The sequence below is a fragment of the Balaenoptera borealis genome (genome assembly GCF_965194805.1).
Source record: "Balaenoptera borealis genome assembly, chromosome: 18".
Classification (NCBI taxonomy): Eukaryota; Metazoa; Chordata; class Mammalia; order Artiodactyla; family Balaenopteridae; genus Balaenoptera; species Balaenoptera borealis.
The window spans coordinates 14,332,109-14,355,040 of record NC_138877.1 but is presented as its reverse complement, the minus strand read 5'-3'; the positions used below and the strand labels follow the sequence as shown (position 1 = coordinate 14,355,040).

Here is a 22,932-nt window from a genome sequence, read left to right as displayed (position 1 = left end):
CATTGTATCATTCCTTGGCACAGTTTCAAACATGTACTTCCTTAATTGTATATTCCTAATATTTTTTCCTCTAAATGTTAAACTGATGCTATCAAAACTGTAGTAATTTAAGGGTTTTTAGATGTCTTCAAACTAAACATATTTGACTATGCACTGTCCCTTTAAGTCAGCGTTTCTTGAAGAGTGGTGTGCTGACTATAATCATAATCACTGTGAATTTTTTATGAAAAATTTAGATTTTGAATTCTCCCCTTGGTTCACTGATTCAGAAATTTCAGAGGTCTTTAAACACTAAAGATTAAGAAACAATTCTAGAAACCAAATTTTATGCAGGTTTCATATTTAGTTCCGATTTCAGCTTTATTGAGGAATTGAGACTCATTAGAATCTAAACATGAAATGGTTTAACCTTTTTCAATCACTCTTCCCAACCACCCTACACCAAATATCCTTTCCCTTCACTATCTGTCTAGTAGATATCATCAATTTCCTGAAATTTTGAGTTATTAAAAAGTAGTCCCAGTTCAGTTTAAAACACAAAGCTTACCATCAGTTTAAAGCTCTCCTCTTCCCCACAAAGCCCTGACACATGTATCAAAGGACCCAGAAATATTCATTTTTTGCTCATCCTTCAACCCCAACACTGGAATGGAAGGAGGGACACAGACTTTTTCTGTTCTCCCCATTGCTTGGTTTCTGCAGGCAAGCAGGATGTCAGGAAAAGTTAAAAGTCTTCTTTACCTCCTTGGTACCCTGGTCACAGCTCTTCCCATGTTGGTTGTCTGCATCTCTGGCTAATACTGAGTGGCCTATGTGACAGGTCTTGACCCTCTGACTCTCCTGATGGGTCCATGAGTGTTCTTTAGAGGGTCCTGTGTACCTGCACACTACCTAGTTCTCCGAATCCGAGTTTCAGCTCTGCCTGACATCTTCCAGTCTGGGAACTCTCATAACCAGCAGTTGGCCCCTTTATGGATCCTGTGACCCTAGCAAGGGCAGAGGAACAAGATGGCTAAAGCCCGGCTTCTTCCTGTGATAAGCCCTCGCTCCCCCAAGAGATCACAAAACCTTGCTACCTCAGATGGCAAGGGGTCAGGCTGCTGCCAGCTGCCCAGCTGAGACCCACTGTTTGTCTGCTTTCCCTGAAGTGCAAGCCAAGTGAGAGATGAGCAGGCCAAGTGCTTGGGAAGATGCCCCGGCAGGGGTTAAGAGCCAGCTTCTCCCTGCAGAAATCCCCCATCTTTCTGAGGCGTTTTCGTGGAGGCTCCTACACTTGACCTAGGGAGGTGGCGGTGCTGGTGAGGTCGCTAGCACCCGACCGACCTGCAGTGCCCTGAGCTCACGGCTCTCTGGTCCCCTCTTCCCAGCGTTCTCTCTGTATAACCCAAGGGTTACAGTGTGGCAGGAGGTTGGTAGCAGATATGGTTCTCATCCCTCTTAGGAAGCCCCGGTGGGAAGGGCTACAGTTTTCTGTACGCTGTCTTCAGAAAGTGGATACTTGAGGCTCTTTACCTTTGTCTGGGTTTTAAGAATAACACTGAGACCATAGCAGCTGCCCCTTAACTTAGTGCCTCTTATGGGTCCGGCATAATGTGAGTCTCTACTGAGTAAAATAACTGCATTTAGACTTCTTTTTGAACAAAAGCAGAATTTTGACAAGAAACTGCCTTTTTGTTTCCTGACTTGGGGCGGGAAAGAAACCCTCCAGCGAAGAAGAGTTCTTTTTTGTTGCCTTTATCTTCATTGATTTGGTGCCACAGCATGGATTTCAGTGTTCCATCAAGGGACTTCCAAGGCCGGATCCCTCGACTAGCTCTGGGGCTGCTGTAAAAAGCCCTCAGAGGTGTCGTAGGTGAAAAGCTGACTTGCCCTTTACTTGGGGTTATTTACTCTTCGTGTTAATACTGACAGCAAGAAAGGAGAGGCAAGAGGTCTGTGTGCAGAATTACACACTTCTCACATGAAATCGAGGCTGCTAAATGCAGCATCGGAGGTCTGCCTCCCCACAGCCAGCTTCACATGCTGGGATATAACAGAATACTCAAATGGCCCTGGTGAAAACTGTTATGGGAAAGGTAGAAAAAAGTAGTCAAAACTTCCAGGCATCCACAAATATTTTTAAAAGGAAGTTCTCTGACTCATTTGCACTGAGATCTTTCCGTGGTTGGTCCCTGCAGTCTTACATCAATGCTTGTAATTAGACTTCCACCACCACGCTGAGAAATCATGTCATCTGTTTATAAACAGCAGAGAATAACTTTGAAATGTTCCCATTGTGGGAACGGCACAAACATTTTCTGACAGAAGCTCCCTCAAGCTTTGTTTGCTTCAGTCTTTTTTTAGTTACCATGAATAGTTTACTATCTGGATGCATTTTTCAGCCAGTTAATAGCACCTTCTAGTTTTTCTAAAGGCTTGTTTCTTCTAAAATTTCAGTGAATATTGCCAGAATAGAGGAAACTCGGTATTTCACTAAAGTGCTCATAACAAATAGAAATCAATGTCAATAAACAAGTATGTGGTGATACAGGAAGTGATCCAAACAGCTATAGGACGTGATCCTACAATCTGGTGCTTTGAAAACAAAAGATCCCAAACCCCATTAGCCAACCAGCACTGACTGACAGTCTTATTTACAGTTCAGGTTAAAAAAACAGTGGGCTAAGTCCTCAATTTCATCAGGATCTCTGTTTTTTCCATACAGTTGTGCCTTTCCGAAGTCAGAAGTAATATAATTTTTGTATAATTCAGAAAGTTAGATTTTATGTCTATTCTTTGAACTCCAAAGGAACTGTAATATATCCAAATTGTGAGTTTTTGTTTTGACTCTTCTTCAGAAACATTAGAGGTCATCTATTCAAGTGTCATGTCCTTGAACCTGTCTAATAGGAACAGAGTCTGCTCAGATATTAAGGAGCTCCAGGTTAAAATGGTGCTTTCTACTGAGCTCCTATCTGCCTCTTCGTAACTCCTTCCCCTCTAAAGCAGTTAGTTTTTGGTGTCTTTACTCTTTTACATAATTACCCACAAAATATTTGAAGTTCCGTATTTTCGTGACTGTTAATAATCTCATTTGGCTTTCCAGTTGGGTAGAAGCAAAAAAAGAGATACAATTTATCTATAAAGGGAAATAAAATATAAACCCTCTTGTTGGTTAGTAGGTATTTTAAAATATATTTCATTTTAAAATACATACAAAATTTGAAAACACCAGAATCACAAATTCATAAAGTTGGAATGACCTTTAGAGGTCCAATGGAACAGGTAGGTCTCCACTCATTGCTAGAATTTCTCTGGAATATGACTGATCAAAGACATTCCAGGCTCTGGATTGGAATCTTAACCCCAAAGGGTGATCCATTCCAGTTTTGGGACAACTTTGACAGAGAATCCCCCTTACATTGTGCAAGAAGTTTCCGTTCTATAACTTTCATATCATAGATCCAATTTCTGCTTTCTGGGGCAGATCAAAGCTGGTGTGTGCCCTCTGGTACAGAACAGTTTTTAATCTCTCATGTCAGCTATTGTGATGACTGATTTTCATAGAATATTGATAATTCAAACAGGAAGAATCAGTGTCTGGCTTATTTATACCATTAAGGTAGAATTATACTTCTTGTATGATTCTATATATAGAATTCTGTGATAATCCAAACCTTTCTTTTTTTGAAGTGAGATAACTGAAACCTAGAAGGACGAGACTACTGGCTAAGATTACAAAGCTGATTACTAGTTGAGCTGAGCCTGGCACTTCACTCACCTGGCATTATCACTATGCCTTCTGATGAAAGTGAACTTGAATGCATTTGTTCAATCAACAATTGCAATGCTCACATCGCCTCATCCCTGGGAATTGGCAAAGTTTCAAGCAAAACAAAACAAATAAGCTCCATTGTGAAATCTCAGGAGTAAGAAAATATTGTCTAAGAGCACTGCCTAAGGAGACTGGTATCCTGTTCTGGTTTCTCCATTAACTGGCTTTAGTCACACGGCCTTTGGTGGCCTTAGATTTCTTATGTAGGTTGTGGCTGCGTGCTGGATTCTGAGACTGTACCCAGGCTCAGTAGGAAAAAGCACCACGAATGTGGGAGAGGAGAGTAGTTCCATGAGTACTGAGCATTTTTCCTCATTGGATAATATAAATTGTAAGTTTCCCACAAGCTATAAAATCAGTGCGTGTATCACATGTTATTCAGATCTTATATATTCCTTTCTTCAATAAGGAGTCAGTGATCATTATCACCTCCTCAAATATGCCCAATTTTATCTGAGTTCTCAAGAGAGATTTATTTATGAAAGAAACTTCAAAGGGGAAGCTGGATATAAACAACAAATCTAGAATAAAACTGTGGTCTACAGCAGACTTTAAAATGCACTCTATATTTAATTCAACTGAAATCAGTCCTCATCTGGGTTCTTAATTTAAATGTGACAAAATTTGAAAATAAAACTTTATTAATAATATTAAATAACTATTGCTAGTTCTCACTAAATAATTATGGACTAATATACTTTTATTTCTTCCAAAGTTTTATCGTGCAAATTTTCAAACACATCTATCAGCAATATATCACAATTGATACTTTATTATATTTCTTTATTTTTAATCTATCCCTATTTCCATTGTCCGACATCAATCTCTCATAATTTTTGCTGCCTTAACATTAAGTTGTACCACTACTTTTTAATTTTTTTTTTCTAGGGCACAGGTATATAAAATGTTGACAAACACATACAATCATATAGTACCACCACAATCAAGATATAGGACAAACCATGGCCCAGCAGGCCAAATCTGGCCCTTTGACAGTTTTTATAAATAGTTTCATTATAACAAAGCCACACTCATTCATTAATTGCAAAGCCTAAGTTATTTATTTTCTGGCCCTTTACAAAATAAGTATGATGGTAGTTTAGATTTTTATAGATGTCCTTTATCAAATCAAGACATTTTCCTTCTAGTCATACTTTGCTGAAAGTTTTTGTTGTGAATGAATGTTGAATTTGGTCAAATGAATTTATTGTATCTATTGAAAAGATTTCTTGCATTTAATGAAAAGATTTTTTTCCCCAAAAATCTGTTGATGTGACAAATTACATTGATTGATTCTTAAATTTTCAAACAATCTTGCATTTCTGGGAAAAATAGCATTTGGTCATGATTTATTGTTAAGTTTATATATTACTGTATTTAATTTGCTAATATTTGTTGAGGATTTTATGCATATTCAAAGGGTTATTAGTGTGTAGTTTTCTTTGTATTGTTTTTGTATGACTTTTTATCAGAATAATACATACGTTTCAAACATTTTTTCTTGTAATTTTGTAAGTGTTTGATTAGCACTGGCATTATTTTTTCCTTAAATGTTTGGTAGAATCACCATGAAGGAAGTGGACCTGAATTTTTCTTTGCTGGAAGGTTTTTAACTATGAATTCATTTTCTTTAATGAATATAGGACAATTCAGGTTATTCTATGTCCTCTTATGTGAGTTAGGAAGGTTATGTCTTTCAGGGAAAATGTCCAATTCATTTAAGTTGTGAAATTTATGAGTATCAAGTTCATTTTATCACTTATCCTTATGAAGTCTGTAAGATCTGTATTTATGCCCCTTCTTTCATTTCAGATATGGATCATTTATATCTTCTCTCTTTTTTTTCTTGACCATTCTAGCTAGAGTTTTATCAATTTTAGTGACCATTTCAGAGAACTAGAGTCTGTTTTCATTGACTTTTCTCAAGTTTTATATTTTAAAATTTATTGATTTCTGCTTTAAAATTTTCTTTCTTCTGTTTGTTTTGGGTTTAATTTGCTCTTCTTTTCAGTGTCACAGTTGAAGCTGAGATCACTGATTTGAGACCTTTATTGTTTTCTAATTAAGCATTCTACTCTAAGTACTGTGTTAACTGCATCACAGAACTCTTAGTTGTATTTTCATTTGTAATCATTTCAAAATATTATCTAATTATTCTGTTAATTTCTCTTTGACCAAAAGTTATCAGAAGCATATTATTTAATTGCAAAATATTTGGGGATTTTGAGATACATTTTATAATTGATTTGTTGTTTACTATGTTGTCATGGTAAACATTTAAACATTTCAACGTGTATAAATACGTTGAAGTTATGTAGCCTATCTTAGTGAATGTTCCATGTGCACTTGAAAAACATGTCTTCTGCTATTTTCAGACTTTTGATAGTGCTGTTCAGAACTTCTATATTCTTACTAAACTTCTGCCTACTGATTCATTTACTTATAGAGAGGAATAGTAAAGTCTCTAACTAATTGTACCTTTCTCTATTTATATTTAAATTCTATGGCATCTTGCATTATCAGATTATTTTGTTAGCTGCATTCATATTTAGGACTGTTCTGTCTTCAGAGTGATTTGACCTTTTTATCCTTGTTATATCCCTGTACATACCCAGTAACACTTCTTCTGAAATATATCTAGTCTTACATTAATATAACCATCTAAGTTTTTTTCAATTAGTATTTCATGGTATCATTGTTATTCATTTATGTTTAACCTATCGATGAATTGTCATATAGTTATGTTTTGCATCTTTATTCTATGTGAACATCTCTGTCTTTTAGTGTGTTTAGACCTTACCTTTCATTCAATGTAATTTTTTGATATTGACAGATTTAAAATCTACCCTATTGTTTTTCCTATTTGCCCCATGTATTGCTGTATTTTTCCCTTTTTTTTCTGCCTGTTCTTGGATCGTTTATTATAACTCCATGTTTATTTACATTTGTGGCTATTTATGCATTTAAAAATATTTTGAGAGAAAGCCCTAGGATTTACAACATAAAATTTAATTTATCACAGTCTAACTTCAAATAATATTTTGCTTTACATGTGTATAAGAACCTTATGATAGTATGTCTCTAATTCCTCTTTCTCATCTTCTGTGCTAATGTTGTCATATGTTTTACCTTTACATATGTTATACATGTTATAAACCACAATACATTTTTGCTATATGCTATTTTTGCTTTATGCAGTCAGTGATCTGTTAGAGCAATTCGAAATAAGAAAAAAATATTTTATATTTATTTTCATTTTAACAGTTCCTGAATAGAGATTTTTATTTCTTTTTGTAAACCTAAATTTCTGTTTAATATCATATATGTTCTGCCTAAAAAATATCCCTTTAGCATTTCTTGCAGCATGGGTCTCTGTCTGAATTTTTGATTGTCTGAAAAAAGTTTTTCATTACCCTTCATTTATTAGAGATATTTGTGCTGTGTATAGAATTCTGGATTGATTTTTTTTTCTTTTCAGCACTTTAATGATGTCAGTCTGTCCTGCGTGGTTTCAGACAATCAGTTTGATACCAGTCCTATATTTCTTCCTTTGTATGCAACGTGTCTTTTATTTCCACCCATCCCCTCCCTGTGATGCCTTCAATAATTTTTCTTTTATCTTTTTTTGAACAGTTTGAGTATGATGTAACATGGTGCTCATGTGCTTGTATGCGTGTATTTTGTGAGGGTATTTATTCTGCCTATGCAGAAGGCTAGACAGAAGTGTATAGCATTTATGCTTGAAAATGGACATATCTCTTCTGCTAGAACATTAGTGCAGGAATTTGAGGCAATATAATCAGGAGCTGAGCTGGGTTTGGGTTTCATTGTTGCTACAATCAGTTTCAGCCTACCATACACTTCTGCTTAGAGTGGTGTTATGGGCTGCAAGTCTTTGTCCCCCCCAAAAGTCACACACTGAAATCTTAACTCACAATGTGATGGTTTTTGGAGGTGGAGCCTTTGGGAGGCAATTGGGTCATGAGTGTGGAGCCCTCACGAATGGGATTAGTGCTCTTGTAAGAACAGACCAGAGAGCTAGCTCGCTTTCTTTCTGCCAAGTGAGGATCCAAAGAGAGGTCAGCAGTCTGCAACATGAAAGAGGGCCCTCACCAGAGGCTGACCCTGATACCCTGATCTTAGACTTGTAGCCTCCAGATCTATGAAAAGTAAATTTCTGTTGTTTATAACAACTCATCTATGATGCTTTGTTATAGCAGCCTGAACAGACTAAGACAAGTGGGGAAGAGGATTATTATCAGAATTCCTGCTCCACCCACAGCTTTTGGCCTTCCTTGAGCACCTCTGCCTCTGAGGGACTTTCTATCCATATGTTTGCCACTCCTCCAGTGGTTGTCAGCTTCTGCTTCTTACTCAGTGTTTGTCAGCCTGGTGACGTGAGGTTGTCTGTTGTCCAGGTCTAGGGTCAGACTTAGGTAAAACCACACCTGGGCATCAGGGGTGGAGCTTCTCAATGATCCAAATCTTCCTTCTCAAGGCAGTAAAACTGTGCAGGTCATGTGCCAAAGAGAGTTTCCTGACCTTCCTCCTGTGGTAGGAAGCCTCTAAGGATATTAGTATAAACTCTAGGCCCTGGACTGTTTTCTGCTTCTCCCATAGGGCTAACATGTTCTGCTTCGTAGGGGAGAGGAGCTTGGGTAGGGCTTTGTGCCTTCCCCCCAGAACCAGCCTCTTGAGCAGTGGTGAGGTCTATGGAGATGAGCTTACTAGTGAGTGGATGCCCCGCTGTGTCTGTGTCCCAGGGGTTCTGTCCTCTCACACTAGCTCACACTCAGCCTTTAGAAGTTTGTTTAAGAAGGTTTTCTGAAATTGTCCTTCTCTCTTGTATGATGCCAGTGTGTCTTACCCTACACTCTGCCGCAGGGGAGCTAATGCTCACCTCGTCACTCTCTTTACAGGAACCTGTTTGTCTTTGAGGTATAGGCTCCTTGGTTTCTCACCTCTCTGATGGATTCATGAAAAGTCATAATTCTATAGTTATATGACTTTTTCTTGCTTTTAGTGTAGGACAGATATGAAACTCTGTGCTACCCACATTCGATGTTTCAAACTATCATTACCTTAAAAGTCTTGTTGTTTTCTTGCTTTAATATAGCTTAAAATCATATTTATCCTTTTAATATTTCCTGATTCTAGATATTTTGATATCTTTCTTTCTCATCATTAGGCTGTAAAAATAGATTTATAAAAATTTAATGAGATTATGGAAATAGAATAATGATATACAGTGATATTTTATAAGTGCTTTCTAATATTTGAAAATAAAATATTTCCTATTAAAAACATGACCATAATAAAGGAAAGTGATTTTTGTTTTCTCTGGATATAGCTTTAAAGCTACTGCTAGATATAAGGTCTTTTATTGAAGTATGAATGTTATAATCGTCTTCTGTCCAGAACTGAAATCAGATCTCTGAAGGTGTTAATTGCTTACAAAAACAACACAAAGTACCCTGCTTAAAGGCATTAAGCCAGTTATGTTCACTAGATACACTGTTTTTTCATAAATCTTTGAGTCATTTTGATTTGGGAGGAAAAATATCTTCAAGTATCTGTTTACAAATAAACGTTATGATATTTTCCAGAGAAAGATATATAGGTATAGAGGAATTATAGTTTGATTCAAAATTGCACAACCTTATCAATTTATCAAATGGATAAAAGAAAGTGAAGCTGCCCCAAGAGAATTCTCTACAAATTAGCTAAATGTCCTGAAAGTTTTAAAATCTGACTGGGATTCAATTATTACTACCTATAAAAATAGGTGTTGCATTTAGAGTAACTATGTAGTCTCTTGAAGCTCCAAGATTCTCTGTTTCCTAATTATGGATCTCTGTTTTTAGTGATTTGATTGAAAAATCACACTTATGTGAATCTTTCTATAATTGCAGGTTTTATATGGGGAGAAATTAAACAAATGTGGGATGGTGGACTTCAAGATTACATCCACGATTGGTGGAATCTAATGGATTTTGTGATGAACTCCTTATATCTAGCAACAATCTCCTTGAAAATCGTTGCATTTGTAAAGGTAACTATTGTTTATGTTATTGGTAAAGCATAAGTTCTGATAAGTATCGATGCACCTTTCACTGCTATTATTTTTATTAATAATGTTACCTAGAGCATTATCTGTATGTGAAATTCATCATCTCATGACTTTATTGAGAGATAGGAATAAAAGACATAGATAATACACAGTTTATAGTCATAAAACAAATTTTAATAGGTTTCTAAATAGAAGTTGCCACCCAATTTTCTTGCATCTAAATTGAATGATGCCTCAAAATGATTCACAATAGCTGCTCTCGTTTCTAATCCTTTCCATTTCTAATGAAATTCTACCTCAAACACTGTTCAAATTTCGGCAACCAAAATCTATTTTTATCAGTTACAACTAACCGATGAAATTACATAGACAGATCAAAATATTACTCTTTCAAAGCACTGAAATTATTATTTCAGTTTAAACTAATATAGTTTGATATAATTAGAGCAGAATATAATTTTTTTCTTCTCACCCCATTCAATATGACAGTGCTGAAATCTCACACACCCATTACTCCCCCGCATTTCTTACAACATCAATCTTATCCCAAACCACATAATTTACATAAAATGTTTTTGTTCTGCAATGACAATTGGGATTATTTTGTACTTTGGGGGATGTTTTTCAAACCAAAGTATTATATTATTGCCTCCTCCTTCCTGCCTTTCTTTTTCCCTCTTTCCTTTTCCTTTTTAAAAAAATTTGTGTCAAAATGATGAGTGAATTATTAAAAAATAGACAGTGTTTAATTGAGCTGTACATGAATAATTCATGCCATCTAATGAGCTGAGCTAGGAAATGCTAACATGTAAGTGAACTCTTATTCATTTAGTCTTGTCCTAAGTCGACTCCTGCAATTTTCAGCTATAACAGGGTCAAAATTGCCCAAAGTTGTTTCCTGAATTGTTCAATTAAAATGTTTCCAGCGCTCATATAAACATTAAGAAAAAGCATTTTCTACCACTTCCATGGAAAGCAAGCTGTGTTTTAAGAATGGAAACATGATTTGATAATTTTTCCTATCTGCATTAAGGTGAATGGCCTTGAGACCTTCTGAAGATGACAGAAGGTATTGTGTTAACCAAGGAGGTTTTGCATCTGTGTAGGAGATGGACATCTGTTTTGAAGTGAATATCCTTCCAATTCTTCTTTCTTCTGTAATGATCTTTAAGTATATCTATAAAGTTGGTTTGGACATCTCTCTACTAAAAAGTAATACATCTGTTTTTTATGGTCCTGTGCACTTATAAAATTCTGATATTACATGACTATAGCAGTTCTTCTCAAATTTTCAGGTGCTAAGAATCACTTGGAAAGCATGCTAAAACAGATTCCTTTTCTCCATTCCCAGGAATCAGGAGTATTAAGGAGGGGCCTAAATTTGCATTTCTTGCACATTCATTAGGTGATATTGATGTAACTGGTCTAAGGAAGACACTTTGAATAGGCCTGGACTGTAAAATCCTATTCAGCAGCTCAGAGAAGCATGGGATTGATGCCAAAAGGATCCTCTCTCATACAATATTTATACTAAGAAACATAATATTTTTACAGGTCTTATTTATATGGTGTTTACTTATAAAACATATATTTTATATATATGTGTATGTGTATATATATAACCTCTGGTATATACTGGGTACAGTTACATGAATTAATGGATACTTGTGGATTTTTGGCCTAATGGTTTAAATACTGTATTTGAATTTTCTTAAAATGTTGTAAATTTTTCACCTGTATTGTTCTTTATACTATACGAAGGGAAAATTTATGTTATAAATTCAACTCACCCACCCCAAGTGATGAAGAAGAAAGGAAAGAGGGGAGGAAAAGGGAGATAGAAAAGTAGACAGAAATTACCTCTGATGACAATGATGTAAATACTATGGACTCTTCGGGAAATACATAGTTTGTTTATGTGCTTTGGCCATAGGAGTTCAGTTAGGATTGTAAATATAGATGATGAAATGTTCTTTCTGAATGATTAGTTTGTGTGACAAAAACTTGAGTTGCGTGGCTAGTGTTTGAATGGCTGTACTTTATTTTTATTTTAAATAAAGTTATTTATGTATTTATTTATTATTTTTGGCTGTGTTGGGTCTTCCTTGTGGTGTGTGGGCTTTCTCTAGTTGTGGTGGCCTCTCTTGTTGCGGAGCATGGGCTCTAGGCGCATGGGCTTCAGTAGTTGTGGCTCACAGGCTCTAGAGCACAGGCTCAGTAGTTGTGGCACACGGGCTTAGTTGCTCTGGGGCATGTGGGATCTTCCTGGACCAGGCCTCGAACCCGTGTCCCCTGCATTGGCAGGCGGATTCTTAACCACTGCGCCACCAGGGAAGTCCTGAATGGCTGCACTTTAGACTTGGGTTTCCTGGGCTCAGTTTTCTTTTATCACTTACTAGTTATGTGAACTTGGGTCTGTTTCTTCAACTCTCTGTGCCTCACCTATAAAATAAGGAGAATAACAATTTCTGCCTTATGTGGTTAGTATGAGAAGTAAATGAGTGCATACATTTAAAGTGCTGGTTACAGAGTAAACATGCATGATTAGATTTTCTCCTTTCTCTTCTACTGCTGTTTCCTCCTTCTTCATATATTATTGGTCCACTGGACTTGCCTTTTGTAATGTCTTTATTGTGTCTTTTCATTTGCTTTTTTTTTTTTTTTAGTTGAAAAGGAGTCTAGCTCTGGATTAGGACTGCCTTTACCACTTGCAACCTGTCTGATTTGGGGCAAGTTATTTAATGTGGGCCTCAACTGTATCATCTGTTAAATGATGATAATAGTCAAAAGAGCACTTACTTTGGGAGTCTGTGATGTCATGCTGATTTGTCGATTCACCCTTCTTCATCTTCTTTTGTTCTATCATTCAATTTTTATGCTAATTTTTAATAACTTACAACTTGCTATTTCAGGAAAAGGTGCTTTATTTGTGTACAAAAATAGACCGCTATAAACAAGGCAAACAGCCATTGTGTGAATCAAGCAATAAGAATTTATGGGGTCACACTAAGAAATCAGCTTTCCATCTGTTTGCTGAGAATGCAGAGATGCCTGAGATATAGCCCCTGCCTCCAAGCAGTTCAGTAAGGAAAGAGAAATACACATGAAGACCTTACAGTGTGATAAAGTCTACAACAGGGGCCATGCTGGCATCAAGGAAGGAACGAAATTTTGCTGGCAGTGTCCTGAAACTATTTAGAGGACAGAGTGAGTGGGCATCTATCGTGTCCATGAGCATGCATGAGCATTCCAGGGAGAAGAGACAAAACGTGCAAAAGTCTGAGAGGGTAAAGGAGGTCAGATCTCAGAGGGATGATCCAGGGAGATGGGGGCGGGAAGAGCATGGGAAGAACTTTCCAAATCGTGCTATAGAATTTGGACCCTATAAATAAAGAGGAACCATTAATGAGGTTTAAAAAACAGAGGATGAGTCAAATGATGATGAATGCCTGAAGTAGAGCAGTGGGCACAGGAGAAGCTTTAGATTTTAATTAGGAGGTAAGATCCACAAGGTAGTTGATTTGTTATTATGAAAGATGAGGTAGATGGAATCATCTTGATGCTTCTCCCCGGCAAATAGCTCACTTCTCATGGATCAGGCAAGATGACCAAGGAGTTATAACTGGGATCTCAACTGAAATTGCCCAGGTTCTATCTTCTGCCTGCAGGTGCATAAATGGTAGCAAAAATCTAACCCTCGGTGATTTTGGCCAAGCCATGGATCCAGACCAAAAGAACTGTCAGCCCACAAAGAGGGAAACCCTTCCATAATTGGTCTTCAGGGGGAAAACCTCTTAGATTAGGTCTGGCAGAAGGGCAGTTCTTCCTTATTTGGTTCATCCTTTTGTAATTCATCCACCTGGAGGAGATTTTTTTTTTAAACATACAAAAGGGTCGTTCTAGCCAAAGCCATGGTCTGGGCTATGATCCATACTTGATATGACTACTGCCTGTACCACTTCCTACCAGTGTGATGTGGAGTAAGTTACTTAATCGATGCCCCAACTTTCTTACCTGTAAAATGACAGGAATAATCAAGTCCCAGAGAATGTTTGTGAAGATTACATTTAAAAACACATAGAATAGAGCTTAATAAAAGCACTCAGTTTTTAATTTTTATTAAAATGCAACAGCATCGGGCTTCCCTGGTGGCGCAGTGGTTGAGAGTCTGCCTGCCAATGCAGGGGACACGGGTTCGAGCCCTAGTTTGGGAAGAACCCACATGCCGCGGAGCAACTGGGCCCGTGAGCCACAGCTACTGAGCCTGCGCGTCTGGAGCCTGTGCTCCTCAACAAGAGAGGCCGCGATAGTGAGAGGCCCGTGCACCGCGATGAAGAGTGGCCCCCGCTCGCCGCAACTAGAGAAAGCCCTCGCACAGAAACGAAGACCCAACATAGACATAAATAAATAAATAAATAAATAAATAAATAAATAAATATATTTTTAAAAAAAATGCAACAGCATTATATTGTACAAAGACAGCACAGAAGTTCATGAGATTTCAGTACTGTCCTCCTTCTGTGCAAGGCTTTGTGGCGCTGCCTTAAATGCCTCAATTCATTAGCATTTCACAGCTCAGAGATTGTAGCTTTTTTTTTTTTTAATTTGCTCTTAATTTTTTGAAGGAAAAGGTTTGTCAACCATTTCCTCTTCTCACCATGTATAAAATGTTAGTTAATTCAGAGCTTTTTGATGTCTGGGCACGCTTAGAAAATGTTACTTTATCTGCATTAGGACTGGTTTTCTCCTAAATTTACCCAGTCCCTGTCCCTATGTACAACTTGTCTCATATTTATCTTCAGCCATTTGGCAGAAATGATTAAATTCCTATGCCTCGACCACTGTGTAATATAAATAATATTTTCAAAAATCACAGTGATTAGGAATAAGATCATTTATTTTAACAGTCTTGCTGGAGTTTTTCATAGCACCATTTGTCTAAATAGTGCTAAGTATTTATCTCACCGATCCCTCTTTTTATCAGTTAGAAAGAAGGCAAATGTTTCCATTTCACAGATGCTGTAACTGTAGGGAACTCTCCAAATTATGAACTTTTCTTTTTTTTTTTAACTTTTCTAAACATTCTTTAGTTTTATGACAGAGAGCTGTAGATATTTAAATCCAAGTTATTTAATCTAGTATCATCCACCACAGGAGAAAATCATATGCCTTCCTATTGTCTTTCACTACTTAATTATCTAACCAACTTATAGAAAGGGAAAGGTTTTCACCTTATAAATCAGACATTAAAACCAGCATACATTTTCTATTTAATTTTGCATGACAAATGTTTTCATTTTGCATTAAATTAATTATTACCCATTTTGATTGATTACTTGATTTTTATAAGTGTGCATTGGACTATAGAGAATATAAAGGTGAACTTTTCCTATATTCAAGGAGCTTGTGACCCAATATTATGCTGCAATCCATCTTCCTCTCCTAACACTTCTGCTAAGGTGTTCATGACCTGGTTTCATCTTTCTTTTAGAGTTATCACTATTCCCAAACCCTCTGTATTCCAACTATATTAAGATACTCACATTTCCACAAATCATCCAACTTTTCTAACAACCATGCTTTTGAATGTGGCTGTGATTCTTCACCCTAGAATGCTTTTTGAGCTTCTATCATATATAAAACACTATACTAGATGTCGAGTACCAAAAATGCGTTAGACAAAGCTCCCTGCATGGAAATCTGACAAGTGACTCAATGGTAAATATTCTATTTCATAGGTCTGCATAGGACCAAGTCTCTTAAAAAGAATCTAAATAGAAATGAAGGCTTAAGACAAAGCCGAACTATGGTAGGTTTATACTAGAAAGCAAATTTTTGACAGAAAGAAGAAAGCAGGAACTGCTGGTCCTCGAAGGGCTATAGGTGTGTACATAGCTCTTGATCTCTGTCTAACATGGAACTACCAGCTTTGGTCAGCAGGATCCTAGCGTCTATACATCTGTGGTCTGAGAGTACTTCTCAAGGGAAAGAGTAGCATTAAGTATTTAATGTCTGTCTTCTTCACTATATTGTAAGCCTGCATGGCATGAATTATGTCTTGTTTGATTACCACTGTGAACCCTGAAGTTAGCTCCTGACACAGAGTGGGCACTCAACACATATTTGATAACTGAATAATAGCCAAAGAATCAAAATAATTAGAATTTAAATCCATTCTAAACAAAGGGTCCAGTATTCATAGAAAGGTATTTTGATGAGAATGTGAGGGTAATTTGGGGAATTGCCAGCACTAAAGGTTTGAGCCAGAGTAGTAAATACCTAATTGGGTATAAGTGGCAGGTCAGTCTCAAAAGAAAGTCACGACCGAGATTCCAGAGGCTTCATGTGACGGATTGGAAAATCGGAATTTCATCCCGAGGACATTGCAGTCATTAAAGAACATTAAGCAAGATGTGAGATGATCTGATTGACCCTTTTAAAAGATGATTCTAGAGGAAAGTAGGGACAAGGTTCAAGGCAGGGAGAAGAGTTGGGAGGCTATTATAATAATTTCTGTGGGAAATAGAGGAACTTTTTTCACAATGAGAATACCAATGTAGAGGAGTAAGCAGCACATCTAAGATTTCAGTTTTAGAGGCTGCAAGTTTGGAAGGGAAGACTATCAGATCAACATCAAATGCTGCCTTGGGTGATTTGCTGCCATTCACTGAGATGAGAAAGCATAAACTGAGAAGGAGCTTGAGGATGAAAACATGATGCGTTTCAATTCTGGCCTGTGAGTTTGAGACACCTGTGAGATTTCTAAGAGGAGAAGTCAAGAGGCAGGAGAATATAGACTATGATTGTAAGGTGCGATTTCTGGGCTGGAGATGTGGAATCGGGAGTCACCAGCATATAAATGACAGTTGAAATCACAGGCAACATCCAGGGAGAATAGACAGAATGAGAAGAGAAGGGGTTTGAAAAGCAAAGTCAACGTTTAAGGGGAAAGTGAGGAAGAAGAGCCTGCAAAGGTTACTGACAAGAGTCATCACTATGGCTTGAGGCAAACATGGAAAGATGAAACATGAATATAGATTTTGCGAATAATTTTTAGAAAATAGAGCCAAAGAAAACTTTAAAATTAGAGTTAATCTTTTCATTTCTAATGATAGGTGTGGGAAATACATTTAATCACTGAAGAATTACCATTTTTCTCTACAAATTCACAGAACAGTATGGTTTGTAAGAATTTTTAGAATTGCTTTTGTAAAATAATGCCTATATTTAAAAACCTAAGCAAATATACATAGATGAGAATGGTAGAAGAAAAATTAAAAAGTAAAGTTAAAAGAATGTAATCAAGAGATAATCCCTAAAGGTTCATATCTCCATTTACTAACAGGAAACAAGGTTTCTGGGTCAGAGAACAGACAAATTATTTACTTACGTAAGAATCTTGGCATTGGTTCCCTGTGCTCCAAGCCTCCACAGGGCGACCGATGAGAGCCAGATGTGCCCTTCACATCCATGAGTTTGTACCACAGGAGAGGAACTGGGAAATGATGCATCTCAGAGCTTATATAGTGCAGCTGTGCCCGCTGCCCATCTTCCCCCTGGAGAAGAAAAGAGAAAGACCTTAACTTTCTAAAGAAAACAAATTCTCTCTGGGGAGGCAAAGGTCCCTTAGAATTATTATCCTTAGATGGTAAACAGATGGCTCCAGGGGAGATATTTCTAAATCTCTCAGGAGGTCTCTATCTTTAATTTCCAAGACTCATTTGCCATTCAAACATCCTTTAACCCCAATACAATATATTTCTCAGCAAGCCCGGCCATGCATAGGTGTGAACATATTCACGTAGTGTTGTTTCCCAACAATTACCAGAAGTGCTGGACTCTGAAACGGTCTTGGGTAATTATACTGAGGCAGAAACTAGCATCTCTGATTTGTAAAATGGGAAACGTTCCTCTTATGATTTTGCAAGTCCCAGCTGAGAGCAGTTGCTAAGAAGGGTTCTAAAGCTTAGTAAGTCAAAAATAGAGCTGGGGTCAGTGACCACGTGACGATGGATTCTACATCCAACTGCCACAAACTGGCTGTGAGAAGTAGAACAGGAACAGCATCTCCACCAGACTCAATAACATCGAGGGACCCTTAGAGCTTGAACAACATGTAATCTCTATTCATTGCTGGCCCCATCAGCCGCAGACAGACTGTATCACTTTCTCTTCTCTATTCTCACAGCAGTTTGTGTTAATCTCTTAGAGCATTTTTATTATAATTAGCTGCCCCTGTCATCCTCACTGGACTATGCATGAATACTTGATGGGATAAAATGTCTCTTGAGCACCTGTTACACGCAGGACATTGTGTTAAATGTGGCGAGAAATTCCAAGAAAACGATTACATCCTTAAGAATGCTTACTGTTTAGTGTTTTGTACATTTTGAGATATGGTTCTAAGCCATATTAAGTAAGAAAAAGAGAGAGAGACAGCGAGAGAGAGGAGAAATATGTAATTAACCATCAACAGAAGGGTAGATACTCTCTACTAAAATACATGTGTCTTTCAAGAGAAGTGAAAAAAGGAAGGTGAATGTTATCGTAGTCTTTGAAGGAAAAGGTGGCATAATATACCAGGGGAGGGGAGTGGAGAGATTTAGGTGGTGTTTGATACCACAAACTGTCACTCCGATTCTCATTATAATGAATAAAAATCTTAAATTAAAAATTTTTTCTGTATCCTCAATCATTAGCTATTTTATGCTGAAGCCATACATGGGAATGTTCAAGAACGGTTATGAGGATTCAAAAATAGAAAATAATTTCCTTCTAGTTCAAACTTGATTGTTTTAAATTGTCACTCAAGCAGGAGTCTGAGTGTTGAACAAAATCAAGAGCTTGTGATGTATTTTCTCCCCAAGGAGATTTTAAAAATACCATCTATTAGCTTCAAGAGAATTAATTAACATTTGTAAAGGTCTTTAGTATACAATGCAATATAAAAAGAATGGAAATATTCTGAGAGACTCATACAGAAGTAAATTTCTTTTCCCTACGTGATCATTAGGAAAAAGTTGCAATTGTCTAGACGTATTTTTAGTGATGTATATGAAGAAGAGAATTTAACTTGTTCAGTTCTTATACAGGTGTAATAATAGATGTTCACAATGTAATATTTCAAAGAGTGTATTTGACCTTTTTTCTTGTAGGGGTACAGATTTACCTCAAGACTACAAGGGATAAATTTCACTGTGCTCTTTATATAGCCCAGTATCAAGATAGTTCAAAGCTGACGTTTTAATTAAATCATACTTTTTAAATAATTGCTGGTCAAAGTTTAATGTAGCAAATATTTTTCTCAAATCACATATTTTATGTAATTAGGGAATGTTCAGACAAATATCACACGTTCTACACATGAAATATTAAAAATTAGCAATTCATTGACTGCTAGGATGATTTCCAGTTTAGGTTTTATGTACATTTAGGATATAACAGATACAAAATATTAATCGTCATACCTACGTTAGTCATTACTATAGCCAAGACAACAGACCACTATTTCCATTCATTTATATGTAATTTGTATCCAGCATGCGTTCCTCTAGAATAGGCAAGTGTGTCGAACATAGTAAGCAAAGCCATTGATTTTGTTCAACATGCAGCAGTTTTCCTTTAAAATGTAGTTTTCTTTGTTATTATGATATTGCCATTTTTTCCCTATATAAAACAGACTATCTTTTCCCACGTAACATTTTCCTTTTCTTTTTTAAAAGTCCCACTGGAAAGATCAAGGACAGATGTAATTCACAGGTTAGCAAATACTACAAATGACAAGGACAGACCCGGGAGGTCACTTTGATTGAAACTCAACAATTATAAATTCCTTTAGGAAATTCTTATTTTTCTGTAGATTAGAATTGCTGCCACCATCACGGAAAACATCAGCTTCCTGCCAGTAGGCTGCCGTGGTGCTGAAGCTGCCTGAAAAATCATCCTGTTCTGAGATTGACATATTTATATGTATGTGTTTGTTTCATATTTTATTTCCCCTTTGTCTCTCTCTTTTCTCCAGTACAGTGCTCTTAATCCACGAGAATCTTGGGACATGTGGCATCCCACACTGGTGGCTGAAGCTTTATTTGCTATTGCAAATATATTCAGTTCCCTGCGACTGATCTCACTGTTTACTGCAAATTCTCACCTGGGGCCTCTGCAAATATCTCTGGGAAGAATGCTCCTGGACATTTTGAAGTTTCTATTCATCTACTGCCTTGTGTTGCTAGCATTTGCCAATGGCCTAAATCAATTGTACTTCTATTACGAAGAAACAAAAGGGTTAAGCTGTAAAGGCATACGATGTGAAAAGCAGAATAATGCATTTTCAACGTAAGTCTCGCAGACTTTTTTTTCTATTGGGAACGTTGGGCAGAATACAGAGTGTATTACATTTTGAATTTGAACCGTGACAAGTGGTTGCAAAGAAAAATTGTGCTTAGTGTGGAAAACAGAAATATCCAGTACATTTATTTTAAGTTTTAGTAAAATGGTCTTTTCTTTTAAATGACCTCCTATAAAAGACAGTTATGTATACTGTTTTAAAATGTGGAATAGAAAGAAACTTGTGCCTAGTGATAGCTTACAAGCACAGTAAGAGATAGAATATATGGAAAACCAATCATGGAAGAAAATCCAAATGCTTTTCAATCTTTGCTTAGGTGTTTTCCAGATACTGAAGTTCCTTCACATGTCTCTTTGATTCTCAGGTTCCCCATCCAAAAATCTAAGCATGGAGAAATAGTCCAAAATAGAGACCTCAGGCTAACCTAAGCCATGATTATGACGCACATATAACCCTCTGTGCCCTTACAGCTGAGGAGCGTCAGGTCTTGCTCGGTGTCAAGCTCCGGTAATTCTCACAATCAGGCTTGCTGACAGCACAGGTTCACGGCCACGGTGTTTCATGCTCACACAGTTCTGATAGAAAACCCCTCTACTTGCCTGTGTCCATTTCCTTCCCACTATGATAAACAGTGAATTGGCAGATGGATTAAGAAGTGAGGTGATTTTCCTCTGCACAGTAACCACATGGGAACACATGGTGATTTTGTAGATGACTCTGAAAGTCAGCTGGCCATTCATCGGCCCTTCTAGAATTTTATGTAATCTCAGAGAGTACAGTAGTTTCTCCAGTGGGAGGAAATCAATAACGTCCTGTAAACTAAGTCACTTTTGGTTAAAATAATCTTGTTGGCTCAATTCTGTATCTGTTTTACCTTTGATCCCAGTATTTAAAACCCCATTTAAATTCATTAACGTCTGATTATTTGCACATAAGTTTTCATCGCAGCCTTAGCTGCCTCAAATCCTTTCAGAAATCGATTTGACACAAACCATGAATCATAAAGAAAACAAAAAGTCATCCCAGCTTCTCCTTGTCACTTTATCCCTTGCTCCAGCCTCTTTATTCTCCTGGACTTAAGCAGTTCTCCAGCCCGACCAGTTTACCCAGCCTTGTCATCTTCCTCACACTCTTTTCTCACCTAGTTCAGGAGGGATTCAGTGAAATCCCTTTGCAGCAATAGCCTGGTGAGGAATAGCCTTGCATTGTGTCTCAGTGTTGATATCAGAACTTGTCCTTCCCCACTCGCTCGTGATCCTTGACTTGGCAATTTGCTCCTGGCAACGGGGACTAGGGATTCACAGTAGTAGATCCCACCAACCTCCCCCTTCGTAGGCTCAAATTCTGCCTCTAACCAAGTTCCTGGAGAGTGCCTGTCTGCTGACTGGCCTCCTGGATTTCTGATGGACAGCCATTTTGCATGCTCCATCTTTCACAACTCCCTTGTTACTTTGCACTATGTGCCCTGGTGCGACTACTTGCCAAGACCACCCTGTTGACATTTGTGGTCACATACTTCTGATCATGCTTTGTCTTCCAGAAAGAACTTCCACACAGCCCATAGAACTGAGTTCCCTCTTCAGGTCTTCTTTAATTCAGGGAACAGCTCAGGTTCCAAGACCCAACCCCTTCTCAGACATATGATTCATCTGTAGTTAACAAGGTTCTATCTAACCCCATCCTAATTTATGATCCGTGAGATTCTCAGGAATCCCCTTGCCCTGTTACTGGTTTTGTGGTAAATGCTGACATATTGTGAGCTAATTTTAATATCTGTCTCAGAAGAATATGGCTAGAGAATCTGATGCAAAATATTTAATATAAATTTTATTCTAAAACAAACACGTTGAATTGCTTGGATTATGTATTCTTTTAGTGTATCCTTACCAATGGTTTTCTCTATTACCATGAAAAGCAACAGATAAACTGCATATCACTCCAATATTATAGGTCTAAATCATTCAATGCAAATAAACCAGGTGTTCTACTTGAATTCTTCTCCAGATAATGGAATGTAAACCTGCAAGCAACAAATTATTTTTGTTCAAAGTTACTCACAAAGAGTAACTGCTGTATGACTTGTTGCTTGCAGTTATAACTATATCTTCTTCTTTTTATAACTCTGCAACTTCCACAAATTTCAACCTTTTCTTTTTATTACCCCATCTCATGTCTTCCCTATGAAAATTTAAAAAAAGTTAATGTAAATTACCTAATACAGTGCTTGTCATATAATGTGATAAAAAATGTTATCCACTCCACTGCTTTTTATTAGTAGTAGTATCTAGTGTTTCCTTAGCTGTATTCACATGGTTCCTCTCTATAACCCCTTCCAGGGCACAAATGTATGCTGAAACTCTGAACTCTGTTTCTCATTGGCTGCTACTCCTGTCTCTCTCCTTCCTCTCATCCAAGCAACCCTGAAAAGAAGCCTAAACCAGATACCTTGTTCTTGCTCTAGAAAATAGCTGGAGGCTCCATATCACTACTATCAATGGACATTTATCTCTTTGTATCCTATTTAAACTGTGTCATTTGACCCTGTTTAACAGCTTCATTTTTAAAATCTTGCCCTCCTTTACTTTTAATATTACTATGTTTTAATACTTTATCTATTACTTTTCTAATCTTTCTCATGGTCCTCTAATAATTATATTTCAGTGATTGCTTTTAAATAGTGATCTGCCTTAGTAACTATCC

The 22,932-nt window shown here is 37.1% G+C and overlaps 1 protein-coding gene across 5 annotated transcripts in view; it reads left to right on the top strand.

Moving 5' to 3' along the window:
* Positions 1-22,932, top strand: part of TRPC4 (transient receptor potential cation channel subfamily C member 4) — a 168,284-nt gene that overhangs the window by 124,301 nt on the left and 21,051 nt on the right. For all 5 annotated transcript variants that reach the window (XM_082365313.1, XM_082365312.1, XM_082365314.1 and 2 more), the window contains 2 exons: positions 9,727-9,866; positions 19,906-20,219. In XM_082365313.1, coding sequence (XP_082221439.1) covers positions 9,727-9,866; positions 19,906-20,219 — 454 coding nt within the window. The remainder of the gene's footprint in view (positions 1-9,726; positions 9,867-19,905; positions 20,220-22,932) is intronic.